The sequence below is a fragment of the Equus przewalskii genome, chromosome 4 (genome assembly GCF_037783145.1).
Source record: "Equus przewalskii isolate Varuska chromosome 4, EquPr2, whole genome shotgun sequence".
In the NCBI taxonomy this organism is placed as follows: domain Eukaryota; kingdom Metazoa; phylum Chordata; class Mammalia; order Perissodactyla; family Equidae; genus Equus; species Equus przewalskii.
The window spans coordinates 18315496-18339549 of record NC_091834.1 but is presented as its reverse complement, the minus strand read 5'-3'; the positions used below and the strand labels follow the sequence as shown (position 1 = coordinate 18339549).

At 40.3% G+C, this 24054-nt stretch overlaps 1 protein-coding gene across 1 annotated transcript in view; it reads right to left on the bottom strand.

Annotated features, from left to right (window-relative positions):
• Nucleotides 1–24054, bottom strand: part of ABCA13 (ATP binding cassette subfamily A member 13) — a 415069-nt gene that overhangs the window by 234402 nt on the left and 156613 nt on the right. Inside the window, exons 32-35 of the mRNA XM_070615568.1 lie at nt 5314–5428; nt 3693–4022; nt 2678–2747; nt 1020–1151 (exon numbers count right to left, since the gene is read on the bottom strand). Coding sequence (XP_070471669.1) covers nt 1020–1151; nt 2678–2747; nt 3693–4022; nt 5314–5428 — 647 coding nt within the window. The remainder of the gene's footprint in view (nt 1–1019; nt 1152–2677; nt 2748–3692; nt 4023–5313; nt 5429–24054) is intronic.

The following is a 24054-nucleotide window of genomic DNA, read 5'->3' as shown; positions in this document are numbered from 1 at the left end:
CTACCTCTGGGGTCATATTTTCCCACTTTTCTATAAAATAATCTTTTTGATGACCCCTATTATTCTGATTTTTACTCATCCTTAAATGATGCATGAGCTCTCCAACTCTGGAATATGTTTTTGTTAAACAGAATGAACTGGGTTTTTTCTTCTATCCCTCCATTTTCAGTTTGCTTATGGTTAGAATCTCTTTTTAGTTTTTAGTTCTTAACTTTAAAGGTTTGATGCTACTTGAAATATCCAGTTGCTTTGGAAAGTATAGAGCCAGAGTCACAAGAATGAAATATATAATACCATCAAAATGCTATTTTCAAAACCATAAAATCAAAAAGATTTAAGTGCCATTTCTGCCCTTTTTAGCCTGAGCCAGGCACATGGTATGCATACCTCCCTCCCCACTAACACAGGAGGGGAAATTCATGACCACTGGTGGCCTATTCTCTCATTGCCTCCATGGTACATCTGCCACACCAAGGAAGAAACACGCCACATGGGAGAAATTCCAGACTCGTGACACCACTGACAACTCTGGATTTGGGGGCAGCTCCTGACTCTAACCCCCAGCACAAAAGCATTTGCTTGGCCTGGCTTTCCTCCAGGTTCTGCTCCATGCAGCTCTCTGGACCTCTGCCCTGACCTTGTTCCCTAGAGGCCAATGGCACATGGGCCCCAGACTCTCCCACCCTCACTCCCCTCATCCCTGATCCTGCAAACTAGGGTCTCCTTCATCCAACTGACTGAAGCCCACCTGCTGGGCAACTGCGTGGTGGGCCAAATGGGGCCATCCAGCATGTGTCTGGGCCCCTCTGTTCTGTCTTCATATGGCCTTTACTGTTTCTCTCAGGGTGCAGAAGTTCCACCTTTTCCTTAAACATTCACACTCCCTTTAAAATAAATCCTATGAACTCCCTTTTTCATGTCTAATTTAAAGAATATGTAATTATCCTAATATTCACATATATGGATACAAACTGCTGTTTAAATTTATTTTGTCATCTTGGAAAGTGCAGAATTCTTACCAGGAATCAAGTTGCTCAAGTACCATCCACACAAAAAATAAAGGCCTGAATCAAAGAGAATCATCCAGCAAACCCAGACAAATGTCATGCCAGCTTGTTCTGGAGCTTGGTACATGTTATTCCACTGAATTCCTAGGAGGAAGGGAAAGATCAGAGTTAGAACTATGTGTCCTCTTTGAGTAGATATTGGTAAAATGAGTTTATTAGTTCTGGAAGCTCAAGCAAGCTGAATACAGATAAAACAAAAAGAAGGTCAATGCCATTGGTCATAATTCTTCAAATGAAATGTTAGTTTGCTTAATCTCACATTTATTTCAAGGGGATCAAGTGGAGTGACTATTAACAACATTTTAATATCGATCATTTAAAAATTTTAAAGGTTGCTTTACTTATATCTAGTTTTATTTGCTTAACTAAAATAAAAATCTATATTTAAGGATAATATGTACGTTTAAAAAAAAGATAAAGAAGGCTTTTTGAGAACCCAAACTCTAAATTTCATTATTCTCTCTGTTCTTGGAAAATATACGACAAGATATATAACGTCTGAAGTAGGAAAAAAATCATTATTTTCTTACAATATCTTTGCAAATTTTGTTGCATTAAAATATAATCTTGTTTTAAGAAAAATATTGTTCTTTCTCAATTTTTCTATGGTACTAGCCTAGAACTCAGTAAAAGAAATGTTTTAACATCATGCACTTGCTGGAATTCAGTCCAAAATATTCAGAGGATCAGCAGTGACTATTTTTCTTCTGTATCTTCTTGATCCAATTTAGTTTACCAATCAGTTCAAAGAATTTAGGAGAAAACACTCAGGATTACTCTCCTGGTAAAGTACAATTCAATACGCTCTACTGAAAAGTCTGAGAACTCCAAAACCAGTGCCAAATTAATGGGCTAATGTAGCAATATCGGGGCTGAGTTTCATTTATGACTTTTAAGTGTTTATAAAAACACACCACAAAAACCATATAAACGTCTAAGAAACATATATCCATTCTGGTTTAGGATTTTAGTTGTCAAAATCTCAACATAAGTGAAAAATGCTGCCAACAAATTTTAAAATATTATTTTAGGCTGAATTAATAGGGATAAAATTGTAGAAAAATGGAGGAGATAATTGTGCTCTATGCTGGTTAGACCTATTTCTGGATCCTGACCTTCAGGAAGGACCCAGAAAATCTGAAGGTAAAGATGAGAGTTGATAATGTGTGAATGGTTGTCATGTGAAAGAGGGAATTACAAAGAGAAACTAGAAAAAGACTGCAGGAGACCCAGGAAGACAGAGGCCAATTCAATAATCCCCCAAGAGATGGGACATGTGTGCACACCCCATTCTTGGAAGAATTTAGAAGGTCACTAAGTTGCCCCTACGTCTATCAGGGGTGTTATAAGGAAGACCAAGCATTAGCTGGGTGGCTGATCTGGATAGTGTCTGAAGCATGGGGCACCATGGTTATTCTTGACTGTTCCTAAAACTAAGGCAGATAGGTGGTGGGAGGTGTTTACATCAGCTAAACCAAATACCAGAATCTCATTCCAGATGTTCCAGTTTCTAATGGAAATGTTATATTATGCCACTTGCAACATGATAACTATAAATTTCGAAAAACATGAATCACTGAGAGTCACTTTTTGAAAATGCATTCCCTTACCTGCCTCTTGCCCTTCTAGGAATGTAATGAAAAACACTCCTTGTCCAAAGGCGGTTGTGGAGAGAAGGCACTGCCCACGGATTGATGGAGCAAAGAGAAAAACAGCATGTTAGGGCTTGACTGGGACCACAGAAAATCCACAGCACTAAATTCAAATAGAGAAGCCACGACATGTTCCAACTCGAAGCATGCCAAACCATTGCTCCAGGCGGTGATTTCAATATCTGAACCTGGAAGACTTAGCCGAATGTCAGCCCGTTCTGAAAAGCGTGATAACAAGCTTGTTTCTAATGTTAAAAGGAATTATTTCTCTTTACTGCAATGTTTGAAGTGTCATAAATCCAATGCAGTGTATACAGAAATGTATAGGCCAAAACAGTGGAAAATGGAATAGAGCGATTTACTATTTTTTATTATTAAGTGAATGCCCTGGAGCACACTGCAGGCAGACTGATGGCACATATCCACTGTTCTACACTAAGAAAGAGAGCTTACTGGAGGAAAATGTTATTTTACTTCCAGTGGAGAGGTTTTATGTCAGAAAAAAAGCCCATTTAAAGAGTATCTTACATTTAAAAATATAATATGCCAGAGTTAGATTTTTTTATTTGGTAGAAAACATTTGGACATGTAAAGAGGGAATCAAAGTTTGTGTGTATAAAACCCTTAAACATAAGGATTGAAGACAAAAGTCACAGCATTTGAAACACAGGCCAGGCGGTCAACGGCTCTTTTTCTTTAGGATGCTACCAAGTTCCCAAAGAGCCTTCAGAGGGGAGTCCCTGTCACATGAAAAAAGCCCTTTCTTAATGAGCTGCCCCCCCAGCAAACCATGCAGTTTCAATGAACTCCCAATGCGAGTTCTACAACTGTGAGTAGAAGCGAGAAAAGTGGATATCAGAAAGCCCATGGGGATCCGACAAGGATCCACTCAAATGTTGAGGGAGGTGATCGGTTTTATTGGGTAGATGGCAGTTTTGTTTTATTTTGCATTTTTACAAAACAAGCCACTTACCAAAAATGTCTGAATGACAACATTTAATTGGTTGTGTAGAACCAGCAGAACTATGTAGGGCAAAAAGCTGATCAGATACACCAGGCTGGTACAAAGGGCAGCTGTGTTCGCTTGGCTGAAAAATGTACTCAAGAAGTAACTCAGCATGATGACTGACACTCCAAAATCCAGGAGAAAGAGGAAGACAATACAAGCATTGCTGTATGCAAAGATGCCACTTATTTTCAGAATCAGGGCCAGGGCGGCACTGCTTATGGCCAACATGGCCATGTTCTCCAGGAACCAGGCCAGGAAATGGATCGTTGGATGTACTCCCATCATCCTCATGTACTGTCAAAAGAAGAGAGACCAGAGTTACCACCTGGATGCTTGAGAAAGGATGGATCGGATCTCAGAAAGAGAACGCCTACAGGTGGAAAGGCAAGCCAGGGCTGCTACTTCCATGTGGTCGCTGGCTTGGCAATCCAGCACCCAGCAGGCAGCATACCAGACACTTTCTCCTAGAGCCTAGCATTTAATTTGAAGCAACCCCGTACACAGTAAGTCATTCACCATTGCAGGGAAGCCAGACTGAGACAGGTGATGTTAAAACCATCTCACCCACTGGAACAATGCACAGCAGAAAGGGAAGAGCAGATCCTAGACCTCAGGCTTGATGACCTCAGGCTTGACGAGGACTCATTGCATTTCCTTGTTTATTTGGGTTTTACTGATTTGTTTCCTTTTTTTTTTTTTTTTCATTTTCCTTATGTTGGTTTTGTTTAACAAAGATGAAAAGAAAAATGAAGAGGGGAGATACTGGGCCTTATGCCATTCAGTTGTGCAGTTGGTGGGATTATTGTATTGGTTTTGGAATGTGTTCAAAATAATAACAATAAAATTATTGTAGCCACTAATCTACAACTCAGTGATATCTCTGGGTGTGGGGCTGATTACTTGTGAAATGAGAACAATCCATTTTGATGCACCCACCCTGGAAGGCCACCAGGAAGAAACACAGAGATCCAGGAGTAAGTCAGTCCTAAATAGGTAAACAACAAACAAAACAATAGCACAAGTTCTCTTCAAAATTGAACGAAAAGCACATTGTACTCGGCCCGCTTTTTCTTCTCTGTAATAAACATGAGGCTAGTGGATAACGTGTGCCCAGAGTCTCTGCCAGCTAAACGGGAGGCAGGTCTTTACTGGATATTTTTATGAACGATCGTTCTTAAAAGCAGCTTTGATAGTTTCCAGCTTTAACAATATTAGGACAAAAATGGAGAGGCTGTACATGAAGAAGTCAAATCATAAATTAAGATGGGAAGTCTGCAGTTCTATCTTTACGGGTTGTACAAAAATTGTTGAATGAGCCACATTGGTTTCCTTCTTTCACTTTCATGTGCTTGTCCTTCCATCTTATAGGAAATATCTGCTAACCTCTGGCAGGGCTTGGACTTCAACATAAAGTGATTTTCCTGGGACAGTGGCTCAGCCAGACCTTATACTTACTTACTGCCAGGAACCCCAGCAGAGCCGAGGGCAGGCAAAGCACATTCGGGGGTCAGTTATGGGGCAGGACTCATCTCTAAAGCCCCAGGCTTCCCTCCTCATCTCCCAGGTGAGCTCTAAGGCAATTTACCTCTTCTATCTGGATCTCCCGCTCATAAACCAGCTTTCGGACCATGCTGGCCACAGACACCATCCACGTCAGCATCATTATCAGGGGGAAAAAGAAACCAACGTTGTTTAAGAACCTGTAAGGAAACAATTCGGTCAGCATCTGACAGCAAGCAGAGCGATTCTATTCAGTCAGGCTCCTGTAAGTACCGCACCTGTGCTTGCTTTCTTACATTGTTCTTACAAGCTACAAAGCTCTTGCAGGAACAATATCTCGTTTGGCCATTTCAACAAGCCTGTGACTTAGGCAGGATGGCTGTTTGATGTCCTGATTCTATAGGTGTGCGAACTCACAAAGCAGAAACAGCTGTTCAAGGTCCCTGGAGTAGAGATTGTTGCCTTCACTGACCCCAGTCCTGTCTAACACCCTCCTAGGCAGAGCAGGTGGGGAGGAAATGGTCATGAATTCATGACTACCATCCCCCACTCCCACTTAATTGGGACCGTTATCTCTCTTTAATCAGTGCTATCAATTGATCATAGATTAGACCTATAGAATATGCAGAAATTGGCAAATGAAGGCCTCCCTTTCTTTTTCCCCAACACTCAGTTTTCAGCCCACTCTGATGGGGCTTCTCCTTTTAAGGCACACTTGAAATGACTCTAATCTAAGATGCCAATGACAGCCATGCCTCAAATCCAGTGGGAATTTTTCCATTGTTTTCCTTCTTGACTTAGCTATGTTTGATAACATTGACTGATCACTCCTTCCCTCTCTCCTTTAGCTTCCAGAACAACACTTGGCTTCTGTCAACTGTCTCAGTCTCCTTCACTAGCAACATCTCCTTTCCCTATCCTTTAAATGTGGGCATTTTAACCCTAAGCTGCATCCTGTCTTCTCACCTCATACTCTCTGGGCTCTAGATCCACACATTAATTGATCCATCACTGAGACCAACCAAAGGGGCAAGCCATTTTATTGGGTATGTGATACATGAATGAACCAAACAGAGAAACGTCCTGCCATTGAGGATCCTATATTCTAGTGGGGGGAGGGGATGCAGAAAATAAGCCAATAAACAAGGAGATACATGACATGACGTCAGGTATGTAAAAGAATGGCATTAGCAACAGCGAGAAGGGATGCTATTTCAAATAGGGTAGTTAGGCAAGGTGTCTAGGGAAGAAATATCTGAGCAGAGAACAGAAGAAGCAAGGAAATGAGTCCTATAGGAATCTGAAGGAAGACTGCTCCAGGCAGAGGAGCTGCAAGTGCAATTATTGGAGACGGGAGCATGTGGGACATAATTTAGGAGTTGCCAATGGCCTCATGGATTCATAAGAGATGGGACTGGACAGAGCATTAGCTGGGGCCAGATCACGCAAGGATTTTGTATGTCAGGGTAAGTACTGGATTTATTCAAAGAACAAGGGGATACTACGAAAGGGTTTTAGGAGGGAGAAAGCAAAAAAGAGGTGACATATCAGGTGGATGTTTTTTTAAAAAGACCACTGACTGCAGTGTAGACAATGGAGGGCAGGTGGAGAAGCCTCTGAAGAGGTGAAGCAGTCCAGACAAGAGCCAACAATATCCAACAGAGATGCTGGCCCTGGAGACGGAGAAATGTCTAGATGGGTCTCTGCTGCAATGGCCTCCCTGAGCCCTGCTACGACTTCTCCTTCAGAGCAGGAACCACAGCGTGGAGCATCTTCAGGACTAGGATGTCTGCACTTCACACTAGACTGTAAGCCCTTAGGGCCAGCCTCCCCACCACACCTCCACTGCTTGGCAAAGGCAGCCACATAGTGGGAAACAAGTCTTTGTTAAGAAAGAAGTGAATGAGTGAAAAAGAAAGGGAAATTAACCTCTTTGTTTTTATTCATTTTTCTGCCTAAGACAACCATAATGAGCTATCAACTTGATGAATCTCATTTGAAAGGTAGACATGTCAACTCGTCCGCTATACAGTGACTGTTTGCAGAGGATAGAGTGTTTCAGATTTTCAGTTTTGTGATTTCTGGGTTTTTTTATCCTCATTTTTATAGTGTTCAGTGCAGGTAGAAGACTATGAACAGGAAATACCAGAAACTACATCCACTTGCTAATCCAACAAATGCCACCTAATCCAACAAATGTTGGCTCAGAGTAACACAAATTACCACAGAGATGAAGCTTAGATCACCTATGAAGTCAGAAACAACTAATACCAAGTTTATTTGAGGGGGATTTGAAAAGAATTTGTCTATTTGTTCATGAAGTTTACCTTTTTTACTTAATGGTGGTAGAATTGATGGCTATTAAACTCTATTCTTGCAGCAACTTGGATCTTACAAAAGAGCCAGTAGGTATCACACGCAAATATAATCTTACGAGTCTATCTAAGTTATTGCCTCAGAAGTCAGACTGGGTTAGAGTTCTGTGATGGTGGGTCCAAGACTATGATGTGTGTCCATGGATCCCTGCATCTATTCAAGGAGGAAAGTCATGCGAGGCTTGGAATTGGATAAACCCAACTCTAGAGTTCTTGGGGCAATGACCGTGGATGCCAGAGAATGTCCAGACATTCTGTACCCATGTGTCTGAGTGAGGCCATTTGGTAAGAATTGCATAGAATAAGAAATTGGAGATGAGAAATTGTAACACATGGCTATGTAACCAGCCCTCTCCTAATCTCCTCCTGGAAACAAGGCCAAGATCAACAAGAGAAGGGAAAACCTTACATTCCAATTTGATATATGTTTGAAAGAGATGCCCAAGTATTTTAAAAAGCTGCTAAAAATAATCAAGTTCATGTGAGAATCACACAAAAAAAGTAGGTAAAAGAGTTGCTGGTAGCAAAACTCCACCCTCTGCAATCTAGAAGGCACCATCAAAACTACACTTCTTAAAGTCTTGGCACACCCTGAGGGCACAATATACACAATGGTATGTGTTAAGTGGATGTTGAGCTGCACATTAAATTGGGTGGTCTCAGAAGCCACTCCTACCTTTAGGTTGTATTTCCACGGAAACAGAGAAGGGAGGGTTATGTGAAGAATACACATATTTGCAGGAAGCACTCCATCTTTGTGGCTACGGGAAAGAGACTCAGCTGTGCAGCCATTGATGTCACCTGGTCCTCCCCACCAACAGGACCCTCTTGCAAAACAACTGGCCAGGAATACCAAATTCATTCAAAATGAGTAACAACAATGACAATATAAATCTAGCACAACGTTCACACATGAAATATAGGTAGGTTGAGAGTTGCGCAACTATTAACAATTGAAGAACTCATGCCAAAACGATGGTGACATGGAACAGGTGAAAATAATAAACATTTTTTGCCATCAATTTAAAAATATTTAATAAGAGATCTCATCAAGATGGTGGCATAAGCAGACTCTGAACTCATCTCCTCCCATGAACACAACCAGGTTACAACTATTCTTGGAAAAATTATCCTGGATAGAAAACTGAAAATTTGATAAAAAGAACCCCCACAAGGGGCCAACCTGGTGGCATAGTGGTTAAGTGCACACATTCAGCTTTGGCAGCCTGGGTTTCACCCGTTCAGATCCCAGGTGTGGACATGGCACTGCTTGGCAAGCCATGCTGTGATAGGCATCCCACATATAAAGTAGAGGAAGATTGGCATGGATGTTAACTCAGGGCCAGTCTTCCGTAGCAAAAAGAGGCAGATTGGCAGCAGATGTTAGCTCAGGGAGAATCTTCCTCAAAAAAAGAAAAGAACCCCCACAACAAGGGACAGTCCTGACCAAGGCAGAAGAGGCAGAATTTCCTGCTGAAGAGGAAAAAAGTCATCTTCAGGAGCAGCAGATCTTCTCAACCAGCCAGCCGGGAGCCACCCTAAGGTACGGAGTGCTCTCTGGAGGAGTGAGGTCTGGAGCAGGGACTGATACTGCTATAAGTATCCTTCAACTCAGCACAACTAAGATGAGGGTCTTATTATCTGGCTTAACTGGTCTATTAACTGCAGCACAAATACCCCCAGAAAAGCTATCAGATGAAAGCCAAAAAGACCCGGGTCTTAAAGGGGTCACACATAAAGTTTGTATTCACCCATCTCAGTAACCTAAAATCACCAGAGAGAAGGCTGACAGTCCTTTGGTGAGAAGAGACACAACTGGTGTGCTGTGGGAGATTCTCAATGAGAGGAGAGTCCTCTCTGGAGACTGAGACATTGGTGGGAGCCATTGTTCTGACCTGGTCCAGGCCGGCTGACACAGACCCCAGGAGACACCATTGAGGTTCTTCCCCTGGTCTGTTAGCCCAGGGGGCTGCCACACTCACTAGAGTGCAGATTTAATACAGTTCAGCAAGGGCAGGCAGCTCACCCTATGGACCGGCCCTGTCCAATGGCAAGCCCTCAGGCTATTTGTCAGCCTGGAATGACTGGGTGCCTTGATCCTCTACAGGCAAGCGAGTGTGTCTGCCTCTGTGGGGAAGGGCCTGTGTCAGGACCAGGTAAACCGTGGGCGGCATTGTTGGAAAGGTGGGTGCCTCTGCAGTGGGGCATCGGGTATGCTCCAGGGGTTAGGAAGTGTGCACAGACCAGAACTGTGTTGATGGTGTATGTGGTCCTGTGGAGGTTGAGGCTTGTCGGTGGCACAAGACCTCTGCTTCACAAATAGCCATAAAAAGGATCAGCCCCACCCTCCAAAGCCTGAAACAATTGAGTGCTCCCATGCCTAAGGCCAGTCCCACTCAGCTGCACTCCTAAGAGAACTGACAACAGCCTTGTAGGCCTGAGGCCTATAGCAACTGTAAGCTCCTGAGCCTAGCAACCAGCTACACTGGGTACCTACCCAATTAAAAGGAAATCTGCAACAGGAGTGTGCTGTTAAACCTTGTAGCCAAAGGTGCTGAGGATCCTTGAGCCAGATTTACAATCAGCTGCCCAGGGAAGAAAAGACTAGGCTCCCTGTGTACCTGGATTAAGAGCAACCCTGCCACAGCAGAAGGACACAAGTAACCCACAAAGGGGTCACTTCTGGATCATTTGGACTGGTGATGAGAGGGAAGCACACTGCTGGGCCTCAAAAGGCATCTCTTACATAAGGCCACTCCTCCAAGATCAGGAGACATGGCCGACTCACCTAATACATAGAAATAGGCACAGAGAAAGAGGCATAATGAGGAGACAAAGAAATGCATTCCAAGCAAGGGAACAGGACAAAACCCCAGAAAAAGGACTAAATGAAACAGGAAGAAGTGACCCAACCGACAAAGAGTTCAAACAAAATCTCATAAGGATGCTCACAGATATTGGAAGAAGACTGGATGAATACACTGAGCTCATCAACAAAGAACTGGAAAATATAAAAAAAGAACCAATCTTGGGGCCAGCCCACTGGTGCAGCAGTTAACTTTGCACGTTCTGCTTCTTGGAGGCCCAGGGTTCGCTGGTTCAGATCCCAGGCACAGACATGGCACCGCTTGGTAAAAGCCATGCTGTGGTAGGCATCGCATGTATACAGTAGAGGAAAATGGGCATGGATGTCAGCTTAGGGCCAGTCTTCCTCAGCAAAATGAGGAGGATTGGCAGTAGTTAGCTCAGGGCTAATCTTCCTCAAAAAGAAAAGAAAAGAACCAATCAGAGATGAAGAATACAATACTGGAAATGAAAAATTCACTAGAAGGACTCAGGACAGAGTAGAAGATACAGAAGAACCAATCAGCAAGCTAGATGAAAGACTAGAGGAAATCACGTAAGCTGAAGAGAAAAAAGAAAAAAGAATTAGACAGAATGAGAACAGACTAAGGGAACTCTGGGACAGCATCAAGTGCACTAACATTCATATTATAGGTGTCCCAGAAGGAGGAGAGAGAGACAAAGGGGCAGAAAATTTATTTGAAGAAATAATAGATGAAAATTTTCCTAACCTAAAGATGGAAACAGACATCCAAGTACAGGATCCACAGAGAGCTCCAAACAAGATCAGCCCAAAGAGGCCCACACCAAGACAAATTATAATTAAAATGTCCAAAATTAGAGATAAAGAGAGAATCCTAAAATCAGCAAGAGAAAGGCAACAAGTGACATACAAAGGAAAGCCCATAAGGCTATCAGCAGACTTCTCAGCTGAAACCCTACAGGCGAGAAGAGAATTGCATGGCATATTTAAAGTGCTAAAAGGAAAAGACCTACAGCCAAGAATCCTCTATCCATCAAAGTTGTCATTCAGAATGGAAGGAGAGATAAACAGCTTCCCAGACAAGCAAAAATTAAAGGAGTTTATCACCAAAAAAACCAGTTCTACAAGAAACGCTGAAGGGACATATTTAAGTGGGAAAGCGATGACCACAAATAGGATAAAATAATTATCAAAAAAAAACCAGCCAGGGGGCTGGCCCCATGGCCGAGTGGTTGAGTTCATGTGCTCCACTGCACGAGGCCTGATGTTTCATTGGTTTGGATCCTGGGTGTGGACATGACACTGCTCATCAAGCCACACTGAGGTGGCGTCCCACATGCCACAACTAGAAGGACCCATAAAGAAGAATATACAACTATGTACCTGGGGGCTTTGGGGAGAAAAATGAAAAAAATAAAATTAAAAAAAAGGCAATAACATCACTTATAAAGTAAAAATATAGTAAACATAGCAGATCAACCACCTGTGAAGATAAAAATGAAGGTTAAAAGACAAAAGTACTAAAATTACCTATTTCAATGATAAGAGGGTAATGGATAGACACACAGAAAACAAGAGATTATATGTGATTTCAAAAACACAAAATGTGGGAGGAGGGGAGTGAAAAACTAGAACTTTTAGAAAGAGGTCAAGCTAAAGAGTCTATCAACTCAATATACACTGTTATATACATAGAATATTATATAGGATCCTCATGGGAATCACAAATCAGAAACCTATAATAAGCAAGCAAATAAGTAAGACAAAAGAAATCAATCGTATTACTAAAGAAAGCTATCAAACCATAAGGGAAGAGAGCAAGAGAAAAAGAAAGGAACAGAGAAGAACTACTAAAATACTCAGGAAAAAAAGTAACAAAATGACAATAAATAATATTTATCAGTAACTACTTTAAATGTCAATGGACTAAATGCTCCAACCAAAAGGCATAGGGTGGCCAATTGGATAAAAAAACAACATCCATATGTATTCTGCATACAAGAGACACACTTCAGACCTAAAGACACTCACAAACTGAAAGTGAAAGGATGGAAAAAGATATTCCATGCAAATGGCAAAGAAAAGAAAGCAGAGGTAGCAATACTTATATCAGACAAAATAGACTTTACAAAAACTGTAGCAAGAGACAAAGAAGGGCACTACATAATGATAAAACAAACAATCCGAAAGGAAGATATAACACTTGTACATATCTATGCACGCAACATAGGAGAACCTAAATATATAAAGCAATTATTAACAGACATAAAAGGAGACACAGACAGTAACACAATAATAGTAGGGGACTTTAACACTGCACTTACACCAATGGATAGATCATCTAAACAGAAGATCAATAAAGAAACACTGGCCTTAAGTAACCCACATTTGACCAGATGGACTTAGTGGATGTATATAGAACATTCCATCCAAAAACCACAGAATACACATTCTTTACAAATGCACATGGAGCATTCTCCAGGATTGCTCACATACTAGGCCACAAAACAAGTCTCAGTAAATTTAAGAAGATCTAAATAATGCCATGCATCATTTCTGACCACAAAGGTATGAAACTAGAAATCAACTACAGGAAGAAAATCAGAAGAGCCACAAATGTGTGGAGATTAAACAAAATGCTACTGAACAATAATAGGGTCAATGAAGAAATCAAAGAAGAAATCAAAACATTCCTGGAGACAAATGAAAATGAAAATATGACATGCCAAAATCTATGGGTTGCAGCAAAAGTGGTTCTAAGAGGGAAGTTTATAGCAATTCAGGCCTATGTCAACAAAGAAGAAAAATCCCAAATAAACACTCTAACAGTGCATCTGTACTGGAAAAAGAAGAATAAAAAAATGCCAAAATCAGCAGAAGGAAGGAAATAATAAAAGTCAGAGAAGAAATAAACGAAATAGAGACTAAAAAACAATAGAAAAAATTAATGAAACCAACAGCTGCTTCTTTGAAAAGATAAACAAAATTGACAGATGCTTAGCTAGACTCACCAAGAAAAAAAACAGAGAAGGTTAAATAAATAAAATCAGAAATTAAAGAAGAGAAATTACAACAGACACTTCAGAAATACAAAAGAGAATACTATGACAAGCTATACACCAACAAATTGGATAATCTAGCAGAAATGCATAAATTCTTAGAAACATACAACCTTCCAAAACTGGACCAAGAATAAGTAGAGAATTTGAATAGACCAATCACCAGTAAGGAGGTCGAAAGAACAATGAAAAATCTCACAAAAAATAAAAGTCCGGGACCAAATGGCTTCCCTGGTGAATTCTAACAAACATTCAAAGAAGATTTAGTACCTATCCTTCTCAAACTCTTGCAACAAATTGAAGAGGAGGGGAGGCTTCCTAACTCATTCTACAAAGTCAACATTATCCTGATACCAAAACCAGACAAGGACAACACAAAAAAAGAAAATTATAGGCCAGTATCACTGATGAACATCAATGCAAAAATCCTCAGCAAAATACTAACAAATCAAATAGAACAATACATTAAAAAGATTATACAACATGATCAAGTGGGTTTCACTCCAGGGACACAGGGATGGTTCAACATCTGCAAATCTATCAACGTGATACACCACATTAACAAAATGAAGAATAAAAATCACATGATCATCTCAATAGATGCAGAGAAAGCATTTGACAAGATATAGCATCCATTTATGATAAAAACTCTAAATAAAATGGGTACAGAAGGAAAATACCATAACATGATAAAGGTCATATATGACAAACCCACAGAAAATATCATTCTCAATGGAGATGGAGAAAAATTGAAAGCTATCCCTCTTAGAACAAGAACTAGACAAGGATGCTGACTGTCACCACTCTTACTTAACATAATATTGGAAGTCCTAGGCAGACCAATCAGGCAAGAAAAAGAAATAACAGGGATCCATGTTGGAAAAGAAGAAGTGAAACTGTCACTCTTTGCAGATGACATGATCTTATATATAGAAAACCTTAAAGAATCCACTAAAAAAATTTTAGAAATAATAAATGAATAAAATCAAGTTTTAGGATACAAAATCAACATGCAAAAATTGGTTGCGTTTCTATACACTAACAATGAAGTAGCAGAAAGAGAAATTAAGAATACAATGCCATTTACAATTGCAACAAAAAGAATAAAATACCTAGGAATAAACTTAACCAAAGAGGTGAAAAGATTTGTACACCAAAAACTATAAAACATTATTGAAAGAAATCAAAGAAGATACAAAGAAATGGAAAGATATTCCATGCTCTTGGATTGGAAGAATTAACATAGCTAAAATGTCCATACTTCCTAAAGCAATCTACAGATTCAACACAATCCCTATCAAACTTCCAACAGCATTTTTCACAGAAATAGAACAAAGACTCCTAAAATTTATATGGAACAACAAAAGACCCTGAATAGCCAAAGGATTCCTGAGAAAAAAGAACAAAGCTGGAGGTGTCACATTCCCTGATTTTAAAATGTACTACAAAGCCATAGTAACCAAAACAGCATAGTACTGGCACAAAAACAGACACACAGATCAATGGAACAGAATCGAGAGCCCAGAAATAAACCCACACATCTATGGACAGCTAACATTCGACAAGGGAGCCAAGAGTATACAATGGAGAAAGGAGAGTCTCTTCAATAAAAGTGTTGGGAAAACTGGACAGCCACGTGCAAAAGAATGAAAGTAGACCATTCCCTTACACCATGCACAAAAATCAACTCAAAATGGATTAAAGACTTGAATGTGAGACCTGAAACCAAGAAACTTCTAGAAGAAAACATAGGCAGTATGCTCTTTGACATCAGTCTTAGCAGCATATTTTCAAGTACCATGTCTGACCCTGCAAGGGACACAAAAGAAAAAAATGAACAAATGGGACTACACCAAACTAAAAACTTCTGCACAGCAAAGGAAACCATCAACAAAACAAAAAGGCAACCTAACAGTTGGGAGAAGATATTTGGAAACCATATATCAGATAAGGGGTTAATATCCAAAATATGCAAAGAACTCATACAGCTCAACAACGAAAAATCCAACAAACCAATTAGAAAATGGGCAAAAGATCTGAACAGAGATTTCTCCAAAGAAGATATATGGATGGCCAACAAGCGTATGAAAAGATGCTCAACATCATTAGCTATCAGGGAAATGCAAATCAAAACCGCAATGGGGTATCACCTCACTCTGGTCAGAATGGCTATAATTAACAAGACAGGAAACAACAAGTGTTGGAGAGGATGTGGAGAGAAGGGAACCCTCTTACACTGCTGGTGGGAGTGCAAACTGGTGCAGCCACTATGGAAAACAGTATGGAGTATCCTCAGAAAATTAAGGATAGATCTAACATATGATCCAGCTATCCCTCTGCTGGGTAGTTATCCAAAGAACTTGAAAACACAAACGCTTAAAGATACATGCACCCCTATGTTCATCACAGCATTATTCACAATAGCTAAGACTTGGAAGCAACCTAGGTGCCCAAGAAGGGATGAATGGATAAAGAAGGTGTGGTATATATACATAATGGAATACTACTCAGCCATAAGAAATGATGAAATCTGGCCATTTGTGACAACATGGATGGACCTCGAGGGTATTATGCTAAGTGAAATAAGTCAGAGGGAGAAAGTCAAATACCGTATGATCTCACTCATAAGTAGAAGATAAAAACAATGACAAACAAACACATAGCAATGGAGATTGGATTGGTGGTTACCATAAGGGAAGGGGGTTGGGGGAGGGCAAAAGGGGTGATTAGGCTCACATGTGAGGTGATGGACTATAATTAGTTTTTGAGTGGTAAACATGATGCAATCTACACAGAATTCAAAATATATTACACTGTACATCTGAAAGCTATATAATGTTATAATCCAATGTTACTGCAATAAAATAAAATAAAAAACAAATATTTAATAAGGAAATCTCCTCTATAAAAAACACTATACAGCATAATTGTTACAATTCGGTGATGAGATGGCAAGACAGCATGAAGATATGAAATGTGAACTGGAAGAACTTAGAAAGAAATGGAAAAAAATAGCCGTCAGCCAAGTGAAGATAAAATTAGAAGCACAGGGCATATTGCTACTGCACAAAACACAGTAAAGCAACATAGAAAATGCATAGAGAAATGAAATTAAAGGAAACAGAAATAAAGAAAGAATTTAAAAGAATTAGGGAAAGTTTATTGATAAGAAACACAGGGGAAAAAAAATCATGCAATTTGAGTCCCTGAAGAAGAAAAACCAAATATCAGAAGATAATAGACTTGAAACGCTGGAATACATCAAGAGTTTCCATAAAAGAAAACTTAAACTTACACATGAAAAGTCTTATCTTGTGCCACAGAAAATTGTCCTAGAATGGTCAACAAAGAAAGGATCTTGGTAAATTTATTGAATTTTCAAGTTATTAGCAACTTGCCAAAATCACCGGGTCGTATAAAACAGGGAAATATCAAAGTGCTCTCAGGTTTCTCCATAATAATATGCAAAGTCAAAGATAACGGTGCTATTTCTACAAGATGCTTAAGCATAAGAGTGAGCTAACGATTTCATATTCAGCCAAGCTGTCTTTCAAATATAAATGCTGCAAAACGCTTTAAGGGTTTAAGAACTCAGGTTATATTATCTCATGAGATTTTCTTAAGGAAATTACTGGAAGATAAACTTAAGTCCATCAAAGGATGACTGATAAATGACAGTGAAAGAACTATGGGAAGCAATGAAGATATTTTCCAGGAAAAATACGACTAAAATGAAAATGGAAATTAAGATGACAAGAAATTGGAAATTTTGTGTTTCCTGAAACATAGAAATTATACAACAAACAAAAGTTAGAAGAACAGGGGAAATGAGTTAGCGAGGAAGAATAAGTTGGTGAATGCCAAAATAAAAGGCTATTTTTTTTTAACATAGACAAATGTAGAATACAAGTATTGACACCTTTAACACTACAGAGGAAGGCATTAAGTGAGATAACATCAACTAAAATTGCCTGATGAGAAGAAAACGTAAACGACAGAGGAAGAAAAATGACTTTAAAATTTTATTGCTTATGGTGAAAAAACAAAAGGTTGATATTATTTATAAAGTTATAATTATAAGGTAAGCACTAAAACAACAATAAAACATTACCAAGCATTAATTTAAAAGCAAAGTTATAAGCATAGAAAAAAGATATAACTAAGATCATATATACATGTAATTCATTCCATACTATTAAAGAGTTAACCTCATCTACAGAAGAATCTATATGATGCATACAAGAGACATGCCTGAAACAAAATACTTCAGAAAAGTTTAAAATGAAAGTGTGGGCAAAGGAGTGTTAGGTAAATAGGAATACAAAGAGAAAGAGAGAGGAAAAAGAAAGAAAGAAAAAAAGCAGAGGTCATCAGTTTAACTTCATACAGGGTAGAACTTTGTCCACAGAGCTTTAAATAAAACCTAGAACGCAATTATTCATAGCTGTGCACAAAGTGACGTAGCATCAACATTCAAAGGCCAACACCCAGAAAAAAGGGAAAGGGACACTCAAGTAATAGGGGGCTGTAATTTGTCTATCTTAGTCTGCGACAGAAGAAGAGGACACAAATTAGGATAGAGAAATCCTAAATAACAAAATTAATGTAGATCAGATTCTCCGACCTAAAACTAGGAAATTAGACATTCTTTTTAAGTGTGTATAAATAATTTACAAAAGTAGATTATACATTAGTTGACAGAGAAAAATGCCATACATTCAAAAATTGGAAATGATAAAGGTAATATTTTCTGATAGCAGTATAAAAATGAGGATTTAGCAACCGAATTTGGCAATTTAGTGTATAATGCAATTTTTGTATTTTGTCAACCTGATTTTTAAAAATGCTATCACAGAGTAAATTTGAATTTCTCTTATCATAAGTAAGCTGAGTAACTTTTCATATGTTTACATTTTCTAAGAATTTCCACTTGGAAATTTCAAGAAACTTTACTTAAACAGCTCTTGGATGAAGAACACAGCAGAAACCCACATTGCAAATATCTAGAAAACAATTAATTTTTAGCTGCCTATCAGATAGAGGAGACATAGTTACAGTAGTGACTGAAAGAAAAGTCATTCCTTTAGGTAACTTAAAGGCAAATGAAAGAAAAGAAAGAACACTAAAAATAAGGAATTAAACATTGATCTCCAATAGAAAAAAATATATATGATAATTGAATATACATAAAAGGAAGTAATAAAAGTTAAAGCAGAAATAACAAATGTTAGAAATGAAAAAAAGAGAATTGATCAATACAGTTTAAATATGGTTGTTTGAAAAAATAAAAATAGAACAGGAAAATAATGAAACTACTTGTGCACAGAATGAATTTGAAAACTCCTGAGGGAGAAAGCATGTTGAAGGGGGAATAGCCCTCAGAACAGAAGGAAAGGAAACGCAGGAGGATGAGGTGGGAGAAAGGGGGAGAGGAAAATGATGGCATAGTTGGACTTCAGATCCCCTCTAGGACCTTATCCCTGGAAGAGGTGTGCATCTGAAGTTGAAGCGCTACATGCCTCCATGGGGAGAGGGGCTCTAAGCAGCCCTGGACTCATCCCCAGGGACCCCCAGCAGAGGAAGGAGATTCGTGGTTCTCTAGTCTTCACATGGCCTGATAACCCCTGAGCTACAGCCTCCTGAAGGCGGCATGACATGTCTTTCCACCTCCACGTCTGTCAGTCAACCACGGTGCACAACGCATAGCAATGCACGATAAATAGTTTTCAAAGGAAGAAACAGCACAAGCACTTTCACTCTTAGCAATATATCGTGATTTCAAGTATGTAAAATACACATCACAAGGACAACGAAAAGAGGACAGTCCCCAAACAAAAGACAACTGACATTTTAGAAGAGGTGTGAAGGGTGGTTTTTTTTCTCAACTCTTGATCAATACTCATTTGTACATAAAACTATCAATAAAAAAAGAAACATATTAAATCAGGGATGTACAGATGACCTCAGATGTAGGCTGTCATCCCCTCTCCATTGTCAGGACAACATGAACCAAACAAATAATGTTCCAGATTCTTCTGTGTATTTATCCCTAACTCTGTAACTCTAACAAAAGCTCTGTCAATAAACGTGGCAATTAGGAAATCAAACACACTTATTTATTTAAGCCGTTTTAAAAGGATACTTTGATCTTCAGAAACATTTCATTGTCACCATCTCTCTTTCTGAAGGTGGCAAATCATAATTTTCATTTTAATAACCCCTTGTTAATTAGTATTTTCTCTGTGGCTGACTTCTATTAGCACTATCCAGTGAGTTCAAAAAACCATGAGCATGTTGAACCAAAATCACACCATATAGAAGGAACAATGCAAAGAAAGTGGCTTTTGTTTTGGCCACTCAAGATGGAGGACTTTGATCCAAGTGTAGGGCGGAATCAACTTCCAGCCTCCGTACCCCCATCACCCTGGCCTCTGCCTGCCTTCCTTCCCCAGCCCTGGCCCGGTCACAATCATCCCATGACCCCAATCCTGGCAGAGCCCAGAATGCTGTGGTCAGCTGCTGCAGGCAGCTCACAGCTATCTTGCTTTCTCTCTCTCCCCATGTATCTCCCCTTCAGCAGGCTGCTGTCACTCCTCTGCCTCCCCAACACAGTGGCTGGAGTCCCTTATGATTAGTGACTTGGATGGGGGGTTGGGTAGAGAGGGGAGAAGTAAGGGATACTTAAGGCTTATGTTTAAGCTGTATCCTCCAGCCTGGCCTGGGCCAGTTACTCACAGAACGCGCTTCCCTAACCATGAGTGGAGGGGAATTTGATGTCTATTCTTCACTTTCTTGCTCCTAGTTTGCATACTCACTTGTGAAAGCCAGGGAGAAGAGAGGATGCCCTCATGAATGCACACCTCTCTGAAGGCAGCACCACCTGAAAACATTAGTTCCATTTTGCCTCTGAACATCAGTGCGTGGAAGAACGTCCTACCAGTGAGCGCTGCACGAAAAGGTGTGGGCTGCCCCTGGGAACATCTATCCGGCCTCCTCCTCGGGTGTTCACAGCATGATCATTGCTGAGCACAAGCTGATGAGGTGGGCAGGCCAGCAATTAGCATCCCTGTAAGTGAGGAGCCTGCGGTTCAGAAGCATCAAATCACTGGCCCAAGGTCAGGCGATTAGCAAGCGGCAGACCAGGAACCCAAATGCAGCTTGGTGAGCTGCCTGAGGATTCCAAATCTGAGATTCTAAAGAGAACCCAGGAGCTTGAGAGTCATCACAGTCAAAGGTTAAGACTAGCAATCAGGACCCAAAACGCTGAAGAAGCAGACCTTTAGAACTGTAACTCAGACTTCTGGGTACAAAAAAACTTCTTCACCAGGCTCTCCCACATTGTTAAAAAGGTCTGAGCGACCAATTCCAACTTGGGGGGGTTCTCCAACCACCAAGCAATTCTCTGACACCAGCTGGGTGTCCCACAATTCGACTTAATTCTGGCACTCTCTACCTGGAGAGAGCATTGGATTCCACAGGTTAAGGGCTCAGTCCCACAAGACTGCCCTCCTCCCCCTACTTCAGATGCCAATCAAAAGTCCAGGTTGTCACCTGTGCTTATGACCAATAGGCTATAGACTGAAGGCTCCCGCAATCCCCTCCCTGGGTTTGATCAATCTGCTGGAAGCTCACAGAACTCAGAGACACATTTTACTTATCAGATTAACTGTTTAGTATTAAAGGCTATAACTCAGGAACAGCCAGATGGTGGAGATGCAGAGGGCAAGGTATGGGGAAAGGGTGAAGAACATCCATGCCCTCTCCAGGCACCACTCTCCCCAAACCTCCACGTGTTCACCAACCAGGAAGCTCTCAGAACCCATCATCCTGGGTTTTTATGGAGGCTTGACTGATTCAATCTCTAGCCCCTCTCCCCTCCCCAGACGTCAGGGCTGGGACTAAAAGCTCCAACCCTCAAATCACAGAGTTGTTTCTCCAGGCAGCCAGCTCCCATCCTTAGGTGCTTTCCAAAAGTCACCTCGTTCACATAACAAAAAACACCTTTACAGATCTCATCGCTTAGGAAATTCCAAGGGTTTTAGGAGCTCTGTGCCCTGGAACAATGGATGAAGACCAAACATGTATTTCTTCACAATACCACAATTGTGCAAGAAGCCAGCACATGCAGCAGACTGGCATTATCTCACTCTTACCATTCCCAGAAGATGCGTATCTCACTGTCTCTATTCCTTTCAACACCTAATTAGAGTTGTGAATATACCATATCTACTACATTAAGCAAGGAGTTTCTTGAGCTTAAGAACTGCTTATTTCTCCACTCTGCATCCCTCCCAGCACCTGGAAAAATGCATATCATACGGTAAGAATGAAAAATGTGTTTACTGAATGAATGAATAGAGGAATAAATATACAAGTGAGTGAAGGTACTGAAATAATACACCAGAGGTAGAGCAGGCTGTGTTTCTAAATGAGGGTGTCTGGGAATTTGGCTGGACTATTCTTCATTGCACAGAACTGCTTCATTGATTCCCAGACAACTAGCATCTCTGGCCTCCAAGCACTAAACATCCACCTGCCCCCACTGTGACCATCTAAACACCTGCACATTTCCCAATTCCCACACACGCCAGGTTAAGAACCACTGCTGAACTCTGAGCTCTGATTACAAAAAAAGAAAACATGCCAGATGTTCACATGCAATGGAGTGAAGTGACAGCTGAGTGACCAAGGGTGTACGCATGTTCTGACACAAAATGCTTAGATGTACTGAACGGTGATAAATAGTTCCCTGGGGAGTGAAACGCATTCAGATGGCGTGAAACCTTGGGGCAGTAATTTGACCTAAGTCTCAATTTCTTCAGCTGTATTTATCTTATCAGGTTCTTAGAGGATAAGTGAGATGATGTGTTTGAAAATGTGACACAGTTTTAAGAGAAGCATTATTATTGCTGCTGTTGATAGAAAAGAACACGGAGACACTGGATAAACCATTACCTGACATTTTAACAAAACACCATCCTCCTCTGCCCAGCAGAGAGATGAGTCCATAAGAGCTTTGTGCGGCATGAGAAAGTGAAGGATTATAAGATTTAATGAACATATTTCTTCTACTTCCCACCATAGTTGGCATCATCAAACCATTATGGTCCAGTCCCTCTCTCGGTGGGACAGGACGGGGCCTGGGGGCAGGGAGGGGGTTCCGACAGCTCTGAGCTCTGAGGATAATCAGGAATGTGAGTTTCTGCTGAAAACAACAGCTATTGACTAAATATAAGAGACAGGTGTTTAATAAGTCTATTTGAAGTAAATCCCAAGGAAAAGAAACAACAAAAATGTGTAAAGTGAGAGGTCTTCTTACTGGTTTATTGTGGATCGAGCTGATGTCTTTTGAAAGCAGGAATTGGACATTGGAAGCAGGAATCCCTGTCAGCCCTTCACTCTTGACTTCTCCCAAGACAAATCAAAGTCCAAATGCAAGATGCCCGGGACCGTCACTCAGCCCACCCCGCACTATCACTGTCTCCTCTTGGACCCGCCCCAGATCCTATGAACTGAAGATGTTTGAAGGCAGCAGAAGAAATAACAGGCGGGTGCTCTTTCCAAGAGATATTCTGCTTGAATATAAAACAATTGTAGAGTATGGTTGTGTTTTTCATTTTCTGAAAACCTTTCTATTAAGTTGCCTTACTCTTTTAAGAAATTTATTGATATTTGAAATTCTTTATATTCATGAAATACACCTTAGTTCCAATCATAAAATTGTCCCATGATAACCACCTGTGAATCATGGGGCTGAAAGAAACATTCAATTTTACAGAGTCCAGCTCCCATCCAACTCTGCAATCTTTTTTTTAATTGAAATATATTTGGCATATAACATTGTGTAAGTTTAAGGTGGACATCGGGTTGGTTTGATGCATTTATATATTGCAATATGATTACCATTGTAGCTTAGCTACCATCTCTATCGAATCACATAATAATCATTTCTTTTTTGAATAATTAAGATCTAGCCTCTTAGCAAGTGTGATGTTTTCAACTAGTAGATAAATAAGTCCTGGAGATTAATGCACAAGTTATAGACAGCTCTGCACTCTTAAAATAACATTTCACAAGGTATGTCCCTCAAATCGTTATTAGTTCGTGGGCTGAGAATAGATATTACATGCGGGAAAAAGGGAGAAAAAGGAAGATCTGTGTTCAAAGATGAGAAATGCTTAGTTAAATCAAATTAAGCAGATTTCATTACTCTGGATGAATTGCCATGGAGTCACTCCTTCCACTTAAGGTCACTTCCCTGTCAACTACTCCATGACAAGGCGTCCTGCCCCCATACACTATCAGTTTTCCCCTCTTACTGGACCAACTATTCCCAATAGCATTCTATACTTAAAAAAAAAATTAAATTAAAAAAAAAGCCCAAATTCCCCTCCAGCCACTGCCCTTTTTTCTCTTCTCCTGAGTTGTCTGAACCCAGTCTCCAGTTCTGCCCCTCCTGTGTCACACTACTCTGGCTGTCATTCTCATCCCCTCATGGCGGCTGCTCTTAGTGAGGACCCCAATGACTCACCTTCACTTATTTCATCCACGAGCCACACTGGACA